This window comes from Opisthocomus hoazin, chromosome 2, assembly GCF_030867145.1.
Source record: "Opisthocomus hoazin isolate bOpiHoa1 chromosome 2, bOpiHoa1.hap1, whole genome shotgun sequence".
Classification (NCBI taxonomy): domain Eukaryota; kingdom Metazoa; phylum Chordata; class Aves; order Opisthocomiformes; family Opisthocomidae; genus Opisthocomus; species Opisthocomus hoazin.
Window position 1 is genome coordinate 8,317,398 of NC_134415.1, and position 20,597 is coordinate 8,337,994.

A 20,597-nucleotide genomic window follows, 5' to 3' on the forward strand; every position below is an offset into this window, starting at 1 on the left:
AATAAAAGCCAAGCACACCACATTTAAATAAAACAACCAAAAATCAGGTCCACCAAGTCTTCCTCTCAGTGTATTTATTTTGCTGTGCCCTTCAAAGGAAAGTTGAATACAATAGCATTAATCATTCCAGTTTAGGAAAAAAAAACCTGTAAAGTTTTGAGCAAGCAGCTCTAAAATTGGAGGAAAAAGAAACAGTGAAACATTAGAGCCTTATACACTTAGAAACAAAAAACAGCAAGTACCAGGAAAAAAAAAGTTAATCCCCAGCATGAATCTATGTGGACTTAAATGATAAAAGAATTGCATACAATTAAAAGCATTTCTGGAAATTACTGACGTAATATGGAAAACATTTAGTTTCCAAAATATTAGAGGCTGTATCTCAAATTGTGCTTTTGTAATCAGAAGTTAATTACAGATTAATTATAGCACTAATAACAGTGTCATTATCATCACTGCTAATTGCTTTTTTGTTTCTCATTTCCTAAGGAAACGAAGCCTAATAGATTATGTTGACTCTTATTCTACCTACAAATTTGGAACCCAGTGGCCAACGTCATCCAAGTTCGAACAGGTCTGAAAGATTATTAAATTCATACAACTTTCACAAAAATTGGTGGTTCTCCAAACTACCTATATCATACACTATTTCATTTGCTGGAGGCATGCCCTCAACTAAGGATGAAGGGAAGCAGCTAGTAATCATAATGGTGCTGTCAATGTGTGGGAAGGGAAAAAGAGTGTCAGGAACAACAGACGTGCTGATAGCAAACCTAGCTTTATTAATGCTGTTTCTCAAGGCAAAAAAAATCCAAACCAAACATGGGTCCTAAAAGTTACATCAATCAAAAATTAAAAATTTAGAAATAATAGAGGAAGCAAAAAAGTTTTGCTGTGTATCAAACACAAAAAGGCTGGCAAAACAAAGGATGTAATTCTTAAGAATTACACTGTTAACATACACTAAGTCCACAATACCTGTTGAGAGAAACTGCGAATATTGCTTTTGTTCAAGGGTCATTTCTGAAGACAGTGTTATAATTAGCCAGACTCAAGCATTGCATCAGTTGTTCTACGTTGTCATTTACTACTGCTGAAAGGCTATTCACAGAAATAGAAAATACAATACCTTGTAGCCCATTGATGATAGAAGTAATTTCTATGGATTTAACTGGAGCTTGTTCAGTATTTTTGGCTTCAGTGCTGTCAAGTTTGGACCCAGTCTCTGGTGACGCGCTGGTGTGAAAGGGAGGTTTTGACAAACGTCGCAATTTGCAGTTTTTAGGAGAGTACTTCTCTTCCTTCTCTTTGTCAGTTTTATTCTATGTGAAAGAAAAGATTAAAAACTCTTCTCATCTGAGCATACATCTTAACACAGATTACCATTCAGCAATGCTTACAGCTATCTTAAACATTCAACCTGTAAAGGAAAGCTTTCCTCTTTGTTTACAAGTTTAAAAATATCTTTCTACAGTCCATGCCAAAACACTTCTACCGAAGACAGGAATTTTGTTAAAACAAACGAGAAGGCAAACCCAGCCAGCGCTCTGGGAGCAGTGGCAGCGCAGAATGCCAGGCTCAGGGCTGACACCCTGCTCTGTCCCAGCTGCCAAGTGTTTGGGTTTTTTTTTTGTTTTTTTTTTTTGTTTTTTTAATAGTAGGGGTTGGAAGGGACCTCTGTGGGTCATCTAGTCCAACCCCCCTGCCGAAGCAGGGTCACCTACAGCAGGCTGCACAGGACCTTGTCCAGGCGGGTCTTGAATATCTCCAGAGAAGGAGACTCCACAACCTCCCTGGGCAGCCAGTTCCAGGGCTCCGTCACCCTCAGAGGGAGGAAGTTCTTCCTCATGTTCAGACGGAACTTCCTGTGCCTCAGTTTGTGCCCATTGCCCCTTGTCCTGTCGCTGGGCACCACTGAAAAGAGCTTGGCCCCATCCTCCTGACACCCACCCTTCAGATATTTGTAGGCATTTCATTACATCCACCACTGATGATAAAACATCCTTCTTGTTTTGTTTTCTGTAAAAGCATATATAAAATTCATTTAAAAAAAAAAGGGGGGGGGGGGGAAAGGAAAGAGAGACTTTCCCCACCCCAACGTGAAAAAAACAAAACCTTGATGAAAAAGTTTGTTTTTAAAAGGCTAGGAATTCGCTTTTACTGTCAAGCATTTCTAGGCCAATCAATAGGTTAGAAAGGATAGAACTTAATATATTAAACCGAAGGTGGGAGGAACAAGGGAGAAAAAGGGAGAAAAAGTACCTTTATTTTCTTTCGATGCTTAATTTTTGGTACATTTTTATCAGCTGGTCTCACTATCTTGTCTGCCTTTATCCACTCATCATACCTAAAAGCAAAAGAAAATTGTACACGTTTACGGTTTTAAGCGGATAATCCCGACATCAGAAGAGAAATTCATGGAGGAAAAAGAAAATTATTAGCCATATAAAAACTGAATTGGAATTTGAATAAAGAAGTAATCTGAGTACTTTTCAGCATAGGACGTTTCAGCTAAGGTTCAATTCTTCATATGCTGGGACATACAGCATGATTTTTTTTTAATTTTTTTTTTTTAATACACTGATGGGTCAGAGTGAAAGCTGGTATTTTTCCAGTCTGCACTTAACCACAGGAAATCCATGTATACAGGTAAAACAAACTACCAGAATGATAATTCTGTATGGATCTCCAAGATGTATACTTACGTATACATAGTGTAAAACCTAAACAATAAAATACATTCTTAGAACTACGTAAAATGTGACCAGTTTGCAAAAATAAACTCCTTCACCTGCAAAGTGATATTTGGAGTGACTACCGCTTAGGAGTCACTAACTTTTGAGTCGCTAACTTAGCACTAACACATTTCAATTTGTTTTCAGTTAAAGGCTTCCTTTTTATATCAGAATGATACTAGACAAAAACATACTAAACAGCACCAAGGTATTAACAACAGGTGTCTCATTATCTAAGGCTGGACCTGTTCAACACAAGTTCAAGACCAGAGAAGTACTTTCTTAGCAAGAATATACCGTAACTATGGTACTGTGCTTGCCAGCTTCATTGTCTATTTCTGAAAAACCTCAAGAATCAATTCCAGCATTCCCCCAATTAAGTCTAATCTGCTGTACCACTTCAACCAGGAATTCAAGAACTGTCTGAGTAAGACACAGGTCAGTTAAAAACTAGTATGTATTAACTTTTGCCTCAGTGTACAGCCACGCAAATCCTGATCTCCCTGGGTAAACATGAAAACAGAGGGGAAGAAACCAACTTAAAAGAAAAAAACAAACCCCAAACCACACACCCCCAGAGGACCAGTACAAGATGGAGCCGAGCACAATGCGCTCATGACCATGCTGGCTTTCCAGCTGGGCCTACTTGACCACTGTTTCGATATATACAGTGACTTCTGATAAAGTCCCAATTCAGCTTCTTTGCAGCTACTGCTAATTCCATCTACAATATTGACATATAAATTAAAAAAGATTAGAGAAAAATATGCAAGTTTCCAACTTGTTTTCCTGTACACTCTAAGTTAAGATTTATGCAAGTGGTTCCAGAAGCTAAATACTGTATTTTATTAACTTAAATTTCACATATTAATACGGTGAAAAATGAAGCAGCAGTAGTTTCTGAAAAATAGTTTTCCACAACAATTTCTTGGGGTTTCTCCCCTCCACGTGACAATAAAAAAAATCACAAAATGTAGCAGCAGACCATGCAGACTACAAAATACCAATATTACGTACACTGCTGCAGATACAGCTGCAATTGTACTGTTGCCAGGTGACATGTAGGTGAACAGGCTCAGATTTCTTTCCAAAACTGAAATACAGCTCTGCAGAGTTCTTTCCAGCATGGAAAAAATCCCATCTTCTGTGAGACTGGGGGAAACTCTGAAGTCATCTGTCCTCGAGTCAAAGACACCCTTTCTTTCCAGCAGGAAGACTGCTAAGCAGCCTGCCAAACGCACTTTGCGACCCACGTAAATGTGAGAGTATTTCATTAGGTCTAAATGCATGCAGGAAAACAGCACGAGGACTGGACAAATGCACGGTGAAAAGCAATTATTCTGACAGTGTCCTCTCTGGCTCAACCATGTTGCTACAATACAGAATTTGTATTCACTCATTCTATGCGTTTCCAAGAAGAAAACAACCTTCCCGCTACGCAAAGTCCGCGCGCTGCACGTACTGTCCGTGATTCAAGGTAGCTGCAGTGCTTTTTGGGGTGACAGCTGATGGACGAGGGGGCATACTGAAGTGGAGAGGCAGTGAAAAACCTTACGGGAGTATCTGTAGATACTGCAGGGTCTTAAACGTTGTATATTAGAAGCAGTGGTCACAACTCTTCCTATCTCCACGAGCACAAACTGAAAACCTCTGTGCGACAGCCACAGCTCCCGACCGGAGCACATCCTGCTCTACTCCTGACCACACCTGGAACCGCCGTCAGACCCTGCAAGGAGGGCCAGCATCACATAAATCTTCACCTTCTCCAGGGAACCAGATGGCCACGCTTCACACCTCTGCACGGCACGGCTCCTTTCACTACTCACACCTCAGGTGCACAGGGTTTGCCAGAACTGTGACAGTCAGACCCCAGGCTGAAACAGACTCTGCAAAGGGACACATCCCAAACCACAGCCGACAACCTGACCCTAAATTACGTCCTCCTCTACCGCGTGACAGAGAAGCACCCCGCAAGCTGCACAGCGCACCAGCTGCCAAGCTGCATCTGTACGGTCTGCATGACTCAGACCAGAGTCCTTTCTTATAGAATTGCACCTTATTAAAACAGGAAAACTTCATTCATCACTAATCTTGCTTTAGACAGCCTGTTCACAAACAAAAGAAAAACCAAAAACACTACGAAATAAATTCTTCAGCTCTCATTATGAGAGGTATGTGCTTCCAGAAGACCTGGGTTGTTTCACCGCAGCGTCGCCTTCCACACTTGCTTATCTCAACTCCCTAACGCGGGTGTGGGGAGGAAGGAGCTAAGATGGGGAGGTGTTCCTAAAAGAGTTTGCACAGGCTTGTTTGAGAACCAACAGGAGGGATTTAATATGAAATTATTATTTACTTCTTTTTGAAAGAAGGTTTCACAGGAAAGCTTGGAATGCCTTTGGAAGAAACATCCCCTTTACCTCACCAAAAGGGAGACAAAGATGAGTCAGTAAGGAGAGAAGCTTTTCTGCCTTACTGGTTCAAATGAATGCCCGCCAGAAAGGTGGGTTTGAACACAAAGGAAGGAAAAAAGGAAGAATGAAATTGAATAGCTATATAGCAGAAAAAAATAATTGGCACTTTGCATGAGAGTATGTACTGATTCTATTACATCCATATGTACTGACGGCATAAACCATAAAAATAAATATATATATATATTTAAAAAATAGAAATAAACCACAGCATATTCTCAGAGATTGTGTAATTGATCCTCCACAGAAGTACTAGAGGGGGAACAAGGAAGAAGGCGTACTTTCCCAGCCTCTAGATTTATACCAGCAAAGGTACCACTTTCCTAGGAAGACAGGTGACCCCAGGGAGCTAGCAAGCCTTGGAAAATTTACGGAAAAGTTCCAGAATGCCATCTGGATCTGCTAGAAAGGAAGAATCAAATGTTGTCTTTGGCTGTGATCAAAGAAAGGAGATTTAGTCTAATAACCAAATACTGGAATATGGCACGAGGACTCTGGGGTTTTTTATTATTTTTTGAATAATTCTCCCCCTCACGACACACGCTACTCTCAAGCACCTGAAATTTGGCTACACAAGTTCCTTTAATTTCCGTGGCTGACTGTTACGTATAAAATTTGTGTATGGTTGATGCTTCAACAAACAGAGCCACAAATTAGCACTTTCACATTCAGATTCCTGAAGGAAAGAAAGAAATGTTGAAAACAGTAATCTCGGTTTTAAACACTTGAAACATGCAAGAATAACGTGTCTTGCGATACTGTATCATACGACACACAGAGGTAAAACAACCTAAACTCTTTTCCAATGTGCACCCTCTGTCTGCAATTACTGGGAACGTACTGCAGAAGAAACGCACCTCAAACACTGATACCATTAACTTTTCTTTGCCCTGGCAGCTGAAAATTAAAATTGTGACAGAAGGAACTGGCACTGTAGGCCCCGCGGAAGTTTGAGTTCCACATCAAGCATACATAATTCAGAACATGACTGGCCTGTTCCAGGAAATACAGTTTCTCTCATAAGCTTTTTCTGGTTAACACGTGGTAACGTAAACAGTTTTCTCTAACAGGGTGGAGCCTTTCGCCATCCCCCTTCGCTCCAAGGCAGGCCCCACTGAACGCTACAATTCTTTACCTTTATCAGAGACATGGATCACCTGAATCCCAGCAGCTAAGAAGATCCTTTAGCATAAAATAGTGCACCTGTACAATACTGTTAAGTTGTATTTTCTATCTGTTTAAAAAAAAACAAACTAAGTCCACAGTGGTTATGTCACTGGTTCCAGAGCGTTTAAAAAAAAACCTAACAAAGACGAATACCAAGTTTACCAAATTCCATTCCGAGTACCCCAAAGCGGGCGCACGCGCGCGCACACACACACGCACACCTCTTCTGAATCCCAGACCAATGCTGAAGTTACCTTGTGATAAGAAACATTAGCAGTTCTTTCGGATTCCTGCTCGGACTTACAGGTTTAAAGAGCAGGCCATTCACTGGCATACTGACCAAAGGGGGAAACCAACAAGCCAACTTTAAAGGGTAGGAGATGACAGGATTAAAAAGCTGCTGAGTGATTAGAAAATCCTAGGTCAGTACATCCCATGACCTAATGTCGCAGTGCTTGTCCCTGCTGAACACCAGAAGTAACCTCCAACGCCCAAGGAGAGGGGGGAATTGCTACCTATCCAAGCAAAGCAGTTACTTTTCCAGGTTGTGACTGACTAAAAGCCAAATCAAGTTATTACATCATACAAGACTTGTCTTCACAATACTAAAATACTAAAGCATTTACATGCTGCCTTAAGCTCAGCCTTACCCACTCTTACTGTCAAATCCAAAAACTTAAGTCATATTACTTGAATTTTAAAAATAAGCCACACTTTGCAGAGTCCACACGCAGTCCTATAGCTAAATCTCAGTCACTGGTACCTTTTTCAGTGAAGAATCCTACTCTCCCTGCCCTTTTCAGAGGGCTCTTTCAAAACACCACGCAAGAATATAAACGCAAGTCCTGCTCCCAGAAAGACCAAATGACTGCCCTCACCTCTCAAATCAGTGCAAGTTTACTGAAAATGTTTTTCTTATCAAATATCTCCCAGTCACAGAAATAACACCTCTGATATCAATCCGTGTATTTCTTTAAAATGCAGAGTTCAAAAAACAGAATCTTGATTTCTCCTTTAAGAACCAGGGTGCTGGGATCTCCAAGGCGAAGACTCATTTTTGACTCCTCGTTTCTTCAGATTTAAAGTGGTACTGCTCAAATAAAACTCTGATCATCTCACTCACAGCATGTCTAACAGCGTAATATTTTCTCAGAAAGGAAAATAACTTCTACGTTTGCATGTCAATTCCAAAACAAGGGTTTAAAAGCAAGAAATGTCTTGGAATGTACACAGCAATCCTCAGCGAGTACGATGCAAATTTGAGCAACCTATGCTCCTAAGGATGTCCTCCCTCATAACGACCAAGACACTAGCCACGTTCCAAATCCCACCTTCAGCAGGCTGCATCTCCCCTAGTATCTTGATTTCATAGCCCACTACGCTTACAAATGTTGCCTGAAGACAGTCTATGTCAAAGATCATATTCCTGTAGATCGATATATAAGCAGATCAAAATTCTACAAGAGATCGGTATCAAAACCAGCAGTATTGAGATGTTCCTCCTCAGCAGTGGCTTAGGTGGCTAGATGCAAAGACGTGTATTCACGGAGGGAGAGAAGTATCACGCTTTTGTAATTGTGACCTTTGCTAGCAGATCTTGCTAGCACTGAATAAATGAGATTTGTCCTGCCTTCTGTCAGAGGTAGGATGGCAATCCAAGTCCAGATGACAGAAGAAGGTCACAACAGCCTCAGATTTTCCAGAAGAGGAAAAATAAATAAAGTACAGCAGAACTGCCTCAGACTTGGTTTTTTTTAAAGATCTATAAACACAGCAATAAAGTTTACAAGATGACAGCCGAGGACAATGAGCAGATACATTGAAACTAAGGAAAAAAGCAGGAGACTTGGTAATTGGCTTAAAAGCCACTCAGAAGCTTTAGTTTTCTCTGCTCTTTTCAAAGTTGTGTCAAGTTTTACATGGCAAAAAAGTGGTCCAAAATGGCAAAAAGACATTAATGCTTCAACTTATTTCTATTAATGCCATATTAAAGACAACAAAAAGCATACACTCCTGCATACATTAAGAAAAGCAGAAGAAGCCACTAGGCTAAGAAGAGTTTTGTTTGGAAGCTTGAGGCAGGCAGCCACGGGGGAAGGAGGGGTGGGGAGGGGTGCACATCGGCTCTCAATGAAATGCAATTATTTGCTGCACACTAATTTGCCACTAAGGATCTTGCACTTCTCTTGCTAAATACCAGACTGCTAGTGCACTCTCTGCTTTGCTGAGAAGAGTGTGTGTACAGACGCAGCTAAGTGCACTATTCAAATACTGTACAAGATAAAATTGGCTTAAGAGAGCCAGAGGAGGAATTTGTGAGTGAGCTGTCACTTGTTATATGGAGAGATCTAAAAATAAGATGGGGAATGAAGGAAGCCTTCTTTGAACAAGTCACTTTAAGATGATTTTCTAAGTAACTTAAGTACTGCATTCATATACTGTTAAAAGTCTAATAGTTTCATACAGTACAATGACCTTCACAGAACACCAATACCGAAAGTTTAGGACTCCAGATGTCTATTCATTTAGTTTTTAAAATACACAAGTGTATTTTGGAAGTAATTCAAGAAGTAATCACTAACTAAAACTCAAGTTACCTCACGTTCCATCCACAGTAGTGCACCAAGTAAAGGACTTCTCCACCTTCGATGTCAGAATCTTTAATACTAGCTTCATACATTTTTTGATTTTTCCCTCTTCCATACCGCACTTGGACTTTCATGCCTGGTGGATAGCATTCAAACTCTTCTTCCTCATTGTTATTGTTGTCTTCCTCCTCCTCCTCCTCCTCCTCTTCCTCCTCCTCTGCTTCTTCTTCATCTTCATCTTCTTCCTTATTCGTGTCATCTCTTGAAAGGTTTAAAAAATTGTAGAGTTAATATGAGATACTTCATAAGCTTTTCAGTTCCAAACCACATATATTGATAAATATTGTGGATGCATTAGAGATTGGGAAACAGCAGGCTCCAAATACGTGAAACTGCACCACAGCCGAGTAATATCAGCAAAACAGGATACAGCAATACACACAAAATCCAGTGACTGTAAGTGCAAAAATGACTTGACTAAAAGAAAAAAAAAAAAAAAAATCCATCAAAATCTGTATGGGCAGAAGTTGTTCAAACTCATCTTTATATGATTCTTTCATGCACTCCCTTTGTTTAAATACTGTTTTTTCAATTCCAACTTATCCTCTTCAGTACAGAGAAAGTTCCCTAAACTCCATTTTTCAGCCTACAGGTTTTACAAGAGCTTCTTGAAATTCGCCTCTCCAAAAGGTCCTTGCTTTATTATGACAAATAATCTCTATCTCAACACCTCGAAGCGACTGCAACCAAAACCAGATTTTAGGCAAAAAAAAGACCTTACAGAAGACTGTTTAGCAAATCAAGCAACCTGTGCTAATTTCTGACCTTGTTACTCCTTGCCAATTATGCTAAAAGTCTTCCAAATACAAGTCAAACTTGCATTTAATTATTACATGAATACCCAAGCAGGTGTTCACTGTTTGCAAAAGTAAGCTAATTTTGAATACATTTTTAGACCAATTTTTAAAATCACTAAGAACCCACAAATCTTGCTAGTCTCAGTCAGTGGCAGCTAGGGGCTGCTCACTGTACTGAAGATTTTCTCCAACCAGCTTAAAGAGGAAGACTACATTAGAAAAGTTAATGGGAGAAAAATACCTTTTAATCTTAAATAGCTTTAGAAAACAATGTTATTGACCCTCATATCATTCTAATCCCACATTCTGTGCAATACAGAACAGATTAGGGCCATTTACTAAATTCACAATAACCACAGACCACTACATTTCAAAACTCGAGATGTGGAACAGATATGTTTGGATGTATTACAGACGGGGTAAGAAAACACCAGTGTTGCTCCTAGTCTGATTCACACCAATATTTAAGTTCACCTCACAAACACAAAACTCTGTATTAATAACCTAAATCTTTCCATGAAATTTTCAGTAGAAAATACTCAGATAAGCCAAGCTACTTTCTCTCTGTGAAAGGATCAAATAGCATTTCAGTTATTCAAATACTTCTTAGTAGAATCAAAACTGCAGAACTACTATCTAATTAGCTGGCCAAAGAGAATTCAGAACAGTAAGCTCAATTCAACTGTAGTGTAACCACACTGATTTAATTAAATTACTTCAGAAATTAATGATGCCACACATATATATACACACACAAATATATAAATGCATACATATATGTATGTGCACATACCACGAGACAAATGCTAAAAATTCCCTCTGCTGGTGTACTAACTAAATCAAATCACAGACAATACATCTACTCGGGTATACGTGGCATGGACCAGTTAGTTTTGTTCTGGAAGGCCAAGATTTTTAATTTATTATATACTTTCAGTGGACTACCTTGCTGGTGAAGTTAAAACCACCAGAGTTAGAAACACAATATAAATAAATGAGCTTTGAAAGCTCACTTCATTTCTACCACACATCACATCGCAAAATTCACTTCCCAGATAAATCATGAGTAAAGGTCCCCAAAGACTCAGATGAAAAAGTCCTGAACAGAATTCCACAGCTAACAGCAAAAAGCACTAACCAGTAATTCAAGTGCTTTTAAATTATACTCTCTGCTGGACTAAATGAAAACTCCTAGCTAATTTCAGCTTAACAGTTACTATCATGCAAAAGCTAAAAGAACTCGGCATCAGGAGCAGAGCCACCACCGCTCCGAGAACAAGATGAGCTTGTGATTTCCCATTACTAAAAGACTTTCCAAAAGACTTTCCAAACCAAGTTTTGCCAGATTTTTTTCTTCCTCAAGAACTAGTGAAACACCCCTTGAACGCTGTCTGCAACGAAAAGCGTGCCTTTGAAGGAGATTCAGGATTTTCCAGATGCTGGCAATTAGAGAGTCAGTGAGTCTTTGGAAGTTGAACAGGTCTGGAGTCTCTCTCACCTTATCACCCTATGGCTTTCTTGGTGTCCCAACAGATATTCTACAAAGACTCTGCGACAATACCAGAACTTCTCTGGAAGAGATGTGCGAAACTCTCATTGCGAAGTTGAGTAACGTGGATGGTCAAGTAGATGTGAAGAGCAGATGGTACTTATGTGGAGAGAATGTCAGGAAGCAAAAGCAAAATGGAAGCAGACATGGCTGCAATTAAAAAGCGTTCTAAGGAGGGACCTGGTTAGCAATCTTGAGCTAGAGATTCTAGGAAATCAAACAAAAGGAAAGAACATTCATCATTTTGGATCAGAAAAATGGTGTACTCGTATAGCTCCTGGAACAAAAGAACAAAACAAAACACTCCCATATTCCAATGGCTGCAAGGAAGAAAAGATGTTGTTTTACAAGGCCATAAAAAGCTCAAACCTGGCAGTGCGGATGAAGGCGAAGCCATGATGCTGTGAAACATGGGGCTGTAAGCGAATACGGTGATTGTAGCCATCCGGCATGCACAGCCAGAACCTCCTCTGTCCATGTACATACGCATGAGAACATCGGATTTCCGTTAATGATGTCTAGTCAAAATCCCAAGGGGGAGAAGAAATGAAAGCAACAAGCCTCTTGGCAGCAGACAATAATTGTCCACTTCACAAGAGTACCAAGCAGTCTTTGCCACAAAGCTGCAGCTTCCTGAAGAGCGCGAGCAGGCGCTGATGAATCCAGGCGGCAGCAGATGTGCCCGCATGCTGTACAAGAGGCACACTGACACAAGTGTCACCGTGTTCTAGAAACCAAAGCACCACCAGAAAGCTTCTCGGGAGGACTTGAATGCATTTCCAATCACAGCTGCAGACTGAAGAATACGCTCTCCCCATCGCCCATGGAATGGGAACATAAACTTTCAGAAGCAGGAAATTAATTAATTAAAATGCAAAAATATTTGTTAATAAAGTAAAATCATTAGAACATTTAGATCACACAAATGTTGCTTATTATTAGTTCCAAAGGACATTGCGAAATTGTTAAAAGGCTAAAAACACTGCGAGTGTTCAAAAATACACATACGGCAGGTAATTCTCAGTCAATATAAAGCTTTAACACCAACGAGCCCATAATAAGGGGTAAATAAATCAATGCACAGATGTTATGAATAGATGAAACAGCACATGCGATTATACCACCAAAGGAACTGCAGTATCATGCAAACGTCTTTCAGCCCACGATCTCGGGCACTAAACACCGCGCTGTCACAAAGCCCGGGTGAAACCGGTGAGACAGGGTCTGATCTGGAGTAGTGGATCTGCCTCCTGGGACCCCCTACTCCAACACGCTTCCCCGGGCACAACATGCTGGCACACACAGCAGGTGAGACGGCAAATGCAAGATTATTTTTTTTCAGGGGTTATTCTAAAACTTGAGGAAGCAAGATTATTTCAATTATTGGTTCAATTAAGTCATTACAGTTAATTGAACCACTAGCAGAAATAAACTCCAGTGTAATTGACACTTGAAGTTTAGCAATTAGCTTCTATTTTCGTTTCCCCCCCTCTTACCCTTTTTCTCATCTTAGAGTATTATTAACCTCTCCTTCACATAATACAGAGCTGGAAGATGTCTCATTCGTACTCTGACCTTCTTAATCACAGTTTATTACGACGCGCTTAAGTTTCAAGGCAGAGAGGGCATTAAGACCTGTCCTTACGCCACCACGCCAGAATCTCATCTCTAATTAAACAAAATAAAAAAAAACAAACACCAAAATTCACCAGTATTTGTCTTCCCTCTGAAGCTGTAAAGAAAACCTAAAAATAAAAGCTCTAAGGACTTCTGCCTACACACCCAGAATATCTGAATCAATGCCCAGTCAGGGCCCATGGCCATGAGGGAAGGGGAAAGGCACCAACTTCATCTGAATCACACCTGAGAGCAGCACAGTACGCTTCAACCACGCGAGCACATGCTCTGTAACCAGTGCTTTCCTCTGCTGCTAGCGAGAAGACAAATGAAAGGAACTCACATTATTGCTTCTCATCATTCAGCCAAGGGGTTTTTGAAGTGTTTTGAAACATTCTTCGAAAGGATAACGGATGGTACAGAAGTCTGGCTGAGGAGTACAGCACTTCTCATTTTTATGGCACTAGTTCACACTCAGCTTGAAAACACCTAGGATGTGATGAGTGTCTAAGGGCTCATCCACGCACATAACTCAGTGACAGCTACCATGGTTAATAACCTCCGTAGTGACCATAAGCTACATAAAATGTGATGACAGAACCACTTTTTCCACATCAAAGACGCCTCCCTTCCATTCAACCTGATGCACGCACAGGACCGGTACATTTACAATGCCACTCTACACTTTATTATTGTGTCATTAGCAGCTCATCACTGGATCAAAAGCAATCCTTAAGTATATGCATCAGTGCATACTCTATATAAAAAAAATTAACCGATTAGACTCTGTTTCTGAAAACATGACTATACAAAAACTTCCTTCCCAATATAAAGGCAGCTGGCATACATAAATAGAACGCACATCACAAATAAGAGCATAGAAATACGTTCCTATAAATGAAACTACCTAAGTACGCTTCTTCAAAATGTTTATTTTCCATAACACCAACAGTCTAAGATTCAGAGCAGATGTTCACACCAACTGTGCAATGAACACGATGCATTCCTCTCCCTTCTCCCAAGCTAATCAATTCCATATAAACCTAAATCAGACTGGAGAAAGCTATCTCAACACATAGTTCTCAATACCAATCCAGAAGCTAGAAGATATGGCTTCTGTATCAAATCTCCTTCACTCCAAAACATTTCAACCTTCTTGCTACCGTTTGAGATTCATCACCACAAAGCTTTGATATGTCATTTTACCAGATGAGGAACTGACAAAAACATTGCCTCTAACAATCTGTTATCTCCCATATGTGAAACGGAGCTTCTGACGATTACATAATCCCGCTGTAAATTGCTTTCAGAAAATCCCCATCAAACGTTTCCAGAAAATTTAACTCTTGTTCAAATGGAAGCCATCAGCAGCACAGACACAGCAGGTAGTCACCCTACCCGACAAGGCTAATAAATCCTAGTAAAACCCTTCACATGAAACAATGCCCATCTTCACCCAGTTCTAGGTACTGCTTTTGTTACTCCTAGCTCCCTCCGACTGCTTATCGGAGGGGAAATGCTATTACTGCATCTAACAATGTATACAAGAGCTCTAAGATTAAGATTTTTCCCTTGCATGTGAAGGAACGGTTTAGCTCCATTCCAGCCAGTTAGCAAAAGAGGTTTAGCGTTTTCTCCTTCTGACACTGTCAATGTCAGATCACGTGACAGTACCAATGCCCAGAAAATCACACCATGAAGACCTAAACAGGCAGCATGAGACAACCAGAAGTGTTGAGGTTTCTGAAGTATTCTTTAAGAGCATTTGTTCATGTATTCCTTTGAGGAAATAAAAAGCAGGCAGTTTTCATGAAGGAAAAAAAAAAAAAAAAACAAAAAAAAAAACAAGTAGTTTGGTAAGACCAAGTAAGAACTATTTGTGAGTGCTGAAAATGACAGCCTGGTGAGAAAGGGCAGGGCAGGATCCAGAGGTGCCAGCCCCTGCTGGTGCGAGGGTTAAGGCAGCACCGCAGCCAGGAGGAGGAAAACACAAGAACAGAGCCTCCTGCAATCCTTCTGTACTGTAACTGGGATTACTTCAAATAATTTTGCCTGGTCATATGAAAAATTCAAGTATTACCAATAGACGAGTGATGCAAATTTGTGTTGGAAAGCAAACATTATTATCTGGATTCTGAGCAGTTCATCTTTCAGTTCCGTATGAAGTTCTTGCCAGTAGCCTGTTCCAGGTGCTCTATAGCAAAGTGTTAAAAACAAAGAAACAAAACCAAGAACCCCTTGGAGATGAGTCAATCATCTGCGAAAAAGTTTTTTCACTAATATTGGTTAACCAGCAATTAACCTACACTTCAGTTCACAAACCGTATCTACTATGACGTTTTTGAAGACTTACTTTTTATTTTATTAGCTTACATTAAAACTCCACACCTTTTAAAAATTCCACTAGGCTCCTGTCCTCAGCCTCTTGGGAACGCGTTCAACTGTCTACGTTGCTCATTGTGTAGAAAAGCCCCTTGGTTCTCAGGTTGTTGGCTTTGCCTCAAGTCTTTGAATTGTTGCAGCAGTTAATGTTCGATGCTACAGAGGAAAACTGCACCAACTACACAGGGCTACATTTGAAGACCACTGCTTCCACCACATGAATTTAACAGAAACTTCAAAGTAAGGAGGATTTTGAACTTTCTTGTTTATTCATTGACTCAGAATGAATACTTTTTCGTAGGTTAGGGAAAAGGATGACTTTACAAAGCCATTTTTGTAAAGATCTCTCTGGGACAGACCAACAAGAAATAATACATTACCGGCCCCTTTTTTTTTTTGTTATGGTTTTTATGAGTAGAAGTTGCATAGAACTGTATCTAGCACATGCATATTCCAGTAGCTGCAGAAAAAAACAAGAAAAGCACATATAGGCTAAAGGGCAAGCTGCCTTTGAATCTCTATTCTCAGTGTTCACAGATACACAAGCAGGCAAGAAACAGGCACTCTGGGGGAGAAAGGCAGGGAACCACATTCAGCCTTTCTTCCTCTTCATCATATTGTTGAAATCTGTGCAGAAGGGACCGTAGGATTCAAATGTACCAACCTCCAAGGGTTGAGACACATGGGATTGCACAGAGAAGCCAAACCTGTGGAAAATAATCAACTCTGGCTCCCAGTAGTACTTCTTGACATCCAGAAGCTGGGAATTAGATCCAGTCCAGCCAACTGAAATTCAGCAAGATGAAACCCAGAAGTTTTCCTGTCCCCTGGGTTCCCTGTGTCTATACACAAATGAGCTACATGAAGATGCTAAGTCCTACAGACATAAATTCAAAGAACAACCTCACCAAGTTTGCCTCATACAATACTAGATTTCATATGTTTGGCTATTTGGTTAGGTCATAGCTTAAAAAAGGTTCCAGAAATACATTTCAATTACACTGACAAAAATTCAGTCCACAATGATCTATTTTGATTACATTTTAGGTGTTTTTGTGTGTGTGATTAGTTTTGCACCTACAAAAATGCATTTCTGATTTTGTATTTCAGCTCCACAAAGAACTCAAACCACAGCATCTCCACACCCCCCCGTATAACCTTCGCCTCTTCTAACCCATGCACTGGGGACAGGGGGAGTACAACGTCCAGTACAACCTCCCCACCCACATACCAGGCTCACAAAACCTCTCTAGGCCTTCACGGTGTAAATGTTAAGAACACTGTTTAGCATTTAGGATGACAGTGACATTTTTAAAAACTCCTTAAAGCTGACGCAAGTGCATTTTGTACTTCCTACCAATCTCTAAAGGAAGAAATGAAAACCAACCACGCCAACAGCATTACTACAGTACCACTGCTTATAAATGTTTCCAGACTATTAGCTGCTACAAATGTTTCATTTTTGTAAGTTTAAATTATTCCTTGAAACGTATCCCCAGCAATGACCACATCATCATCTATATCTATTTTTAGAGCTACACTTTCTATTCTAAATGACTCGTTACAATCTTTTGTGAATCACCATAGCAAAGTACTAGTCAGAAGAGATTTTACTGCAGGGTAAAGAGAAGCAGAGAGAAGAGCACTCAACTACAGTCAGAAGAACTGGGGAAAACGAAGAGGAAATAGTATTTTCTACAGTTTGTTGTTTTCATAAATAAAAAACTACAAAAACTCTTAACATTTTTCAATGTCATAAATAACCCAAATGGACATGAATCTGGGTAAAAAAACCCAAACAATAAAAGATTACTGAAAAGCAAATGCAGCTTATCATTTTATGTACCATTTACTACAGCAGCATGGCAAGTACTAAACCACTGTACTTTCCAAGTGTATAAATAAACACAAAGTACATCACAAACACACACACATACAAATACACAATTTGGGGAACTTTAAAAACTGCTATTCTCTAAGCAGTGCTAAGTTTTACATGTATTTAGTTATATATTTTGAAAGTTGTCTTGTAAAATCAGTCTTTAATAACTCTGAAAATGTAGGAAACCTTTTAGAGTACAACTCATCTAGTCCACCTTAACAAAGGCAAATGTAACAAACTCCAGCCACTGGTCTTTTGAAAAGGAAAAAATCACGTAAGATACAAACGAAATCACATCCACAGAGAAAAGGCTCTTCTAACTGAATTCAGGTAAACATGACTTTTCTATATTCCGCATTTCTGAATTACAGAAATTGCCAATGTTATGTCACCAGAAATATTCAGGAAGACAAAAGCATTTTACAGAAGTATCCTTCCAGAATCTGTTATATGGAAATCCAAACCCTTAATATAATGAAGAAGAACTATTACCAGTGAATCAGAAATCAATATACTGAACTACACCACTCTGTCACAACTCTTAATGGGCCAGAAAAAGCATTAAGAGTTAATGATATTTAGACAGAAGATTAGGACAGCTGATCTACTAAATAGCAAAGACTTCCGGAATGAACAAGGGAATTAGCGGTCAGGCAACAGCTGGTATTAAGTACAAAAAAACCCCATCTCTGATACAGAGACTGCTGTGAAAGCATAAATAGGTGTCATTATCTGCTTTCCCTCTTGTAATAGCTTCTTCCTTAAGCATCTGTTAGTGGTTTTTTTTGAGGACAAGATACTGCATTAAAAGAGACCTTCGATCTGACCTGTAATAGCCATTTTTGTGTTCTTATCACTTGAAATCACACTGTATGAGGGTCTTAATTGCAAGAATATAAATTGTTTACGCACTATGGATTAGCGAGGACTAAATTCTCTTTTAAACTTGGTGGGTTTTCGTGTGGCTGTCAAAAAACACTTTCAGGGTTTTGGGGTTTTCTTACTGAAACAGGAAAACCTGCCTATTCCACAAAGGAAATGGAGATCACCCGCACATATCCATTGATTACGTGGCCCCAAGCATCCCTATTACTTCAGTCTCCTACTTCCAAAACTCCTGTCTGCAGAGCTGCACAACAGACTCCTGCCAGCACCATGCCTACTCAACGGAAAGCCGTCACTGAGCAATGCAAGGGACTTCTGTCTTCTCCTGTGTTACCCATAACACACCAGAAGCTAGAAACTGCAAGTTTGTGATATGCTTGTACCAAAATGAAGTAGACAAACACTACTGGCAATGGCTGCAATATTTTTGTCTTATATCAAATAGTCACCTATGCATTACGTGTTCTTTTCTCACTCAGCTTATACATATTTAGGCCTGGACCCTGTAAAAACTTGTTGCCTCTTTTTTTTTTTTTTTTTTAATTAGATCCACAAACTTCACTGGCCCTAACCGTGATAAACTTAGGAACACATAGGTCTCTGGAAGCTACGAGTCTAATTCACGACAGGGATGTCTGATTTGAAGCTCAAATTATAAGAGTAAAATTTAATGAACATACATTAGATGCCTTAGGTCATTATAAACAGCGTAACTTACCCTGATTTTTCTTTTTCTTCAGTGTCTGCATTTACGGTAGGATTTTCCATTTCTTTAATCTTCTCCTCCTCTTTATCTTCTAGTTTGGTTTCATCTTCAGTTTTGATTACATTTAAGTCCTTTTCTTGATCAGGCTGAGTATACACAGAATCTGGCAAATTTTTTTTGTTTCCCTAGGATAATAAAATCTTTAGTTAACTTACAAGGTGAAATACGAAGGATTTAAGAAAAGGCAAAAAACCCACACTCAGTCTCCAGCTAAACACAACAGACTTTGCAGTTGCAGCCCCTGTCCTGGCTAGTTTCGTCACAGTGATACAGGCGTGCTGCTCTTGGACCTGAACTGCAAAGCAGCCCCCCAGATGAACCCTTCACAGGGCATGTTTTCACTTAGGATGCAGAGGCATCAGTACTGGCCCACCTGGTATTCACCCCGGAGTTAGTGCCAGACAGACAGACCAGGGCTGGCTGCCGCTTACGCGCAGAAGCATTACAGGTGCATTGCACACTGACTTGAGGAGCTACACCGCCTTCAGAACAAACTGCTAAGCTGCACCACGTAGCACTTCAGCTTACTGCCCTGGACTGCCTTTGCTAAAACAAAACCACCGAGTCAACGTTGGATTTTGAAAAGCCGTAAACGTTTGTCTGTCTGGACCACTGAACTACCGTAGACTACTGTGTACATCATACAGCCAAGGTCTTTGCAGAGCTTCACTGGTTTCACTGGAGCAGAGAAGTAAAAGCAACATTTATGCAGGCTTAAAAGCAAGGCTAAATGCAAAATAGAAGTATCAGCACTGTAGTTAGCTATGAGCATGCATTAGCCAGATCAGGATAAAGCTGCAAACTAATTAGTCTCCATTTGACCTGGGAGGCCCCCAGACAAGGGGAATGTTGCAGCCGCTTCCTAACAACTCAGACATTTTGACATCACGGTCCCCTAAAACAGGCATCTAGGGATAAATATGGCTCAAGTGTGTTGTTCTGAATTAGGTTTGCAGCACGTTTTTGTCTTGTTTTAAATCCATTATGGAAGATTCCAATCTTGACATGAATTCATGGTTATCAACACATCACCTGACTTTATAAACAGGATATAACATGAACATTAAAATATTTTACCAGAACAGAGGGCTTATCATTTTCTTTACTTTCATTATCATTCTCAGCTAACTTTTTTTCTTCTTGTTGTACTATTGCTACTTCCTCCTGCTTGCGCTCCTCCTTATCCACTTTTATTTCTTTTACATCCTGCTCTGGTTCTTCACGCATCTTCAATTCTTTTTCTTTTTCACAGTCTTTACAAGGCTTGCTCGTCACTTTCTCTGGCAATGCCATTTGAAATTCAATGTTAGCTGATGTACAATACTCTTCAAAACCATAGAGATATCTAAAAGAAAAAAATTGCTTGCGATAAGCAAGTTGTTTCAAGAAAGCACAAGCTACCTAGCAGGAGCTAAACATGAACAGTAAGTTTAAAGCCTAAAAATCTGTATTACAACCAAAAAGTTCTGGACTTTATCACCAGTACTACAGGGTGACTTCAGTTCATTCTAGTGCTGTTTTAGCACAAACTTCATAGCTTTATTACTTACTTTTTGTATGCACATTTAACATTATATCCTGCAGCTGAATTCAGTACAGGGATTCCAAGATCTTGATAAACTTGCTTCCACACTGCTCCACTTTCAATCTGTTAAAGCAAATGAAGTCGTGGTTTTTTAATTAACTCACACAAGAAAG

The 20,597-nt window shown here is 39.8% G+C and overlaps 1 protein-coding gene across 6 annotated transcripts in view; it reads right to left on the minus strand.

The window, feature by feature from the left end:
* Positions 1-20,597, minus strand: part of LOC104328300 (AT-rich interactive domain-containing protein 4B) — a 91,687-nt gene that overhangs the window by 13,383 nt on the left and 57,707 nt on the right. For 4 of the 6 annotated variants that reach the window (XM_075412322.1, XM_075412321.1, XM_075412323.1 and 1 more), the window contains exons 14-19: positions 20,450-20,547; positions 19,977-20,244; positions 18,852-19,024; positions 8,971-9,222; positions 2,263-2,347; positions 1,130-1,322 (exon numbers count right to left, since the gene is read on the minus strand). In XM_075412322.1, the coding sequence (XP_075268437.1) occupies positions 1,130-1,322; positions 2,263-2,347; positions 8,971-9,222; positions 18,852-19,024; positions 19,977-20,244; positions 20,450-20,547 (1,069 nt within the window). The remainder of the gene's footprint in view (positions 1-1,129; positions 1,323-2,262; positions 2,348-8,970; positions 9,223-18,851; positions 19,025-19,976; positions 20,245-20,449; positions 20,548-20,597) is intronic. The other 2 variants (XM_075412331.1, XM_075412338.1) reach the window with 1 other exon arrangement.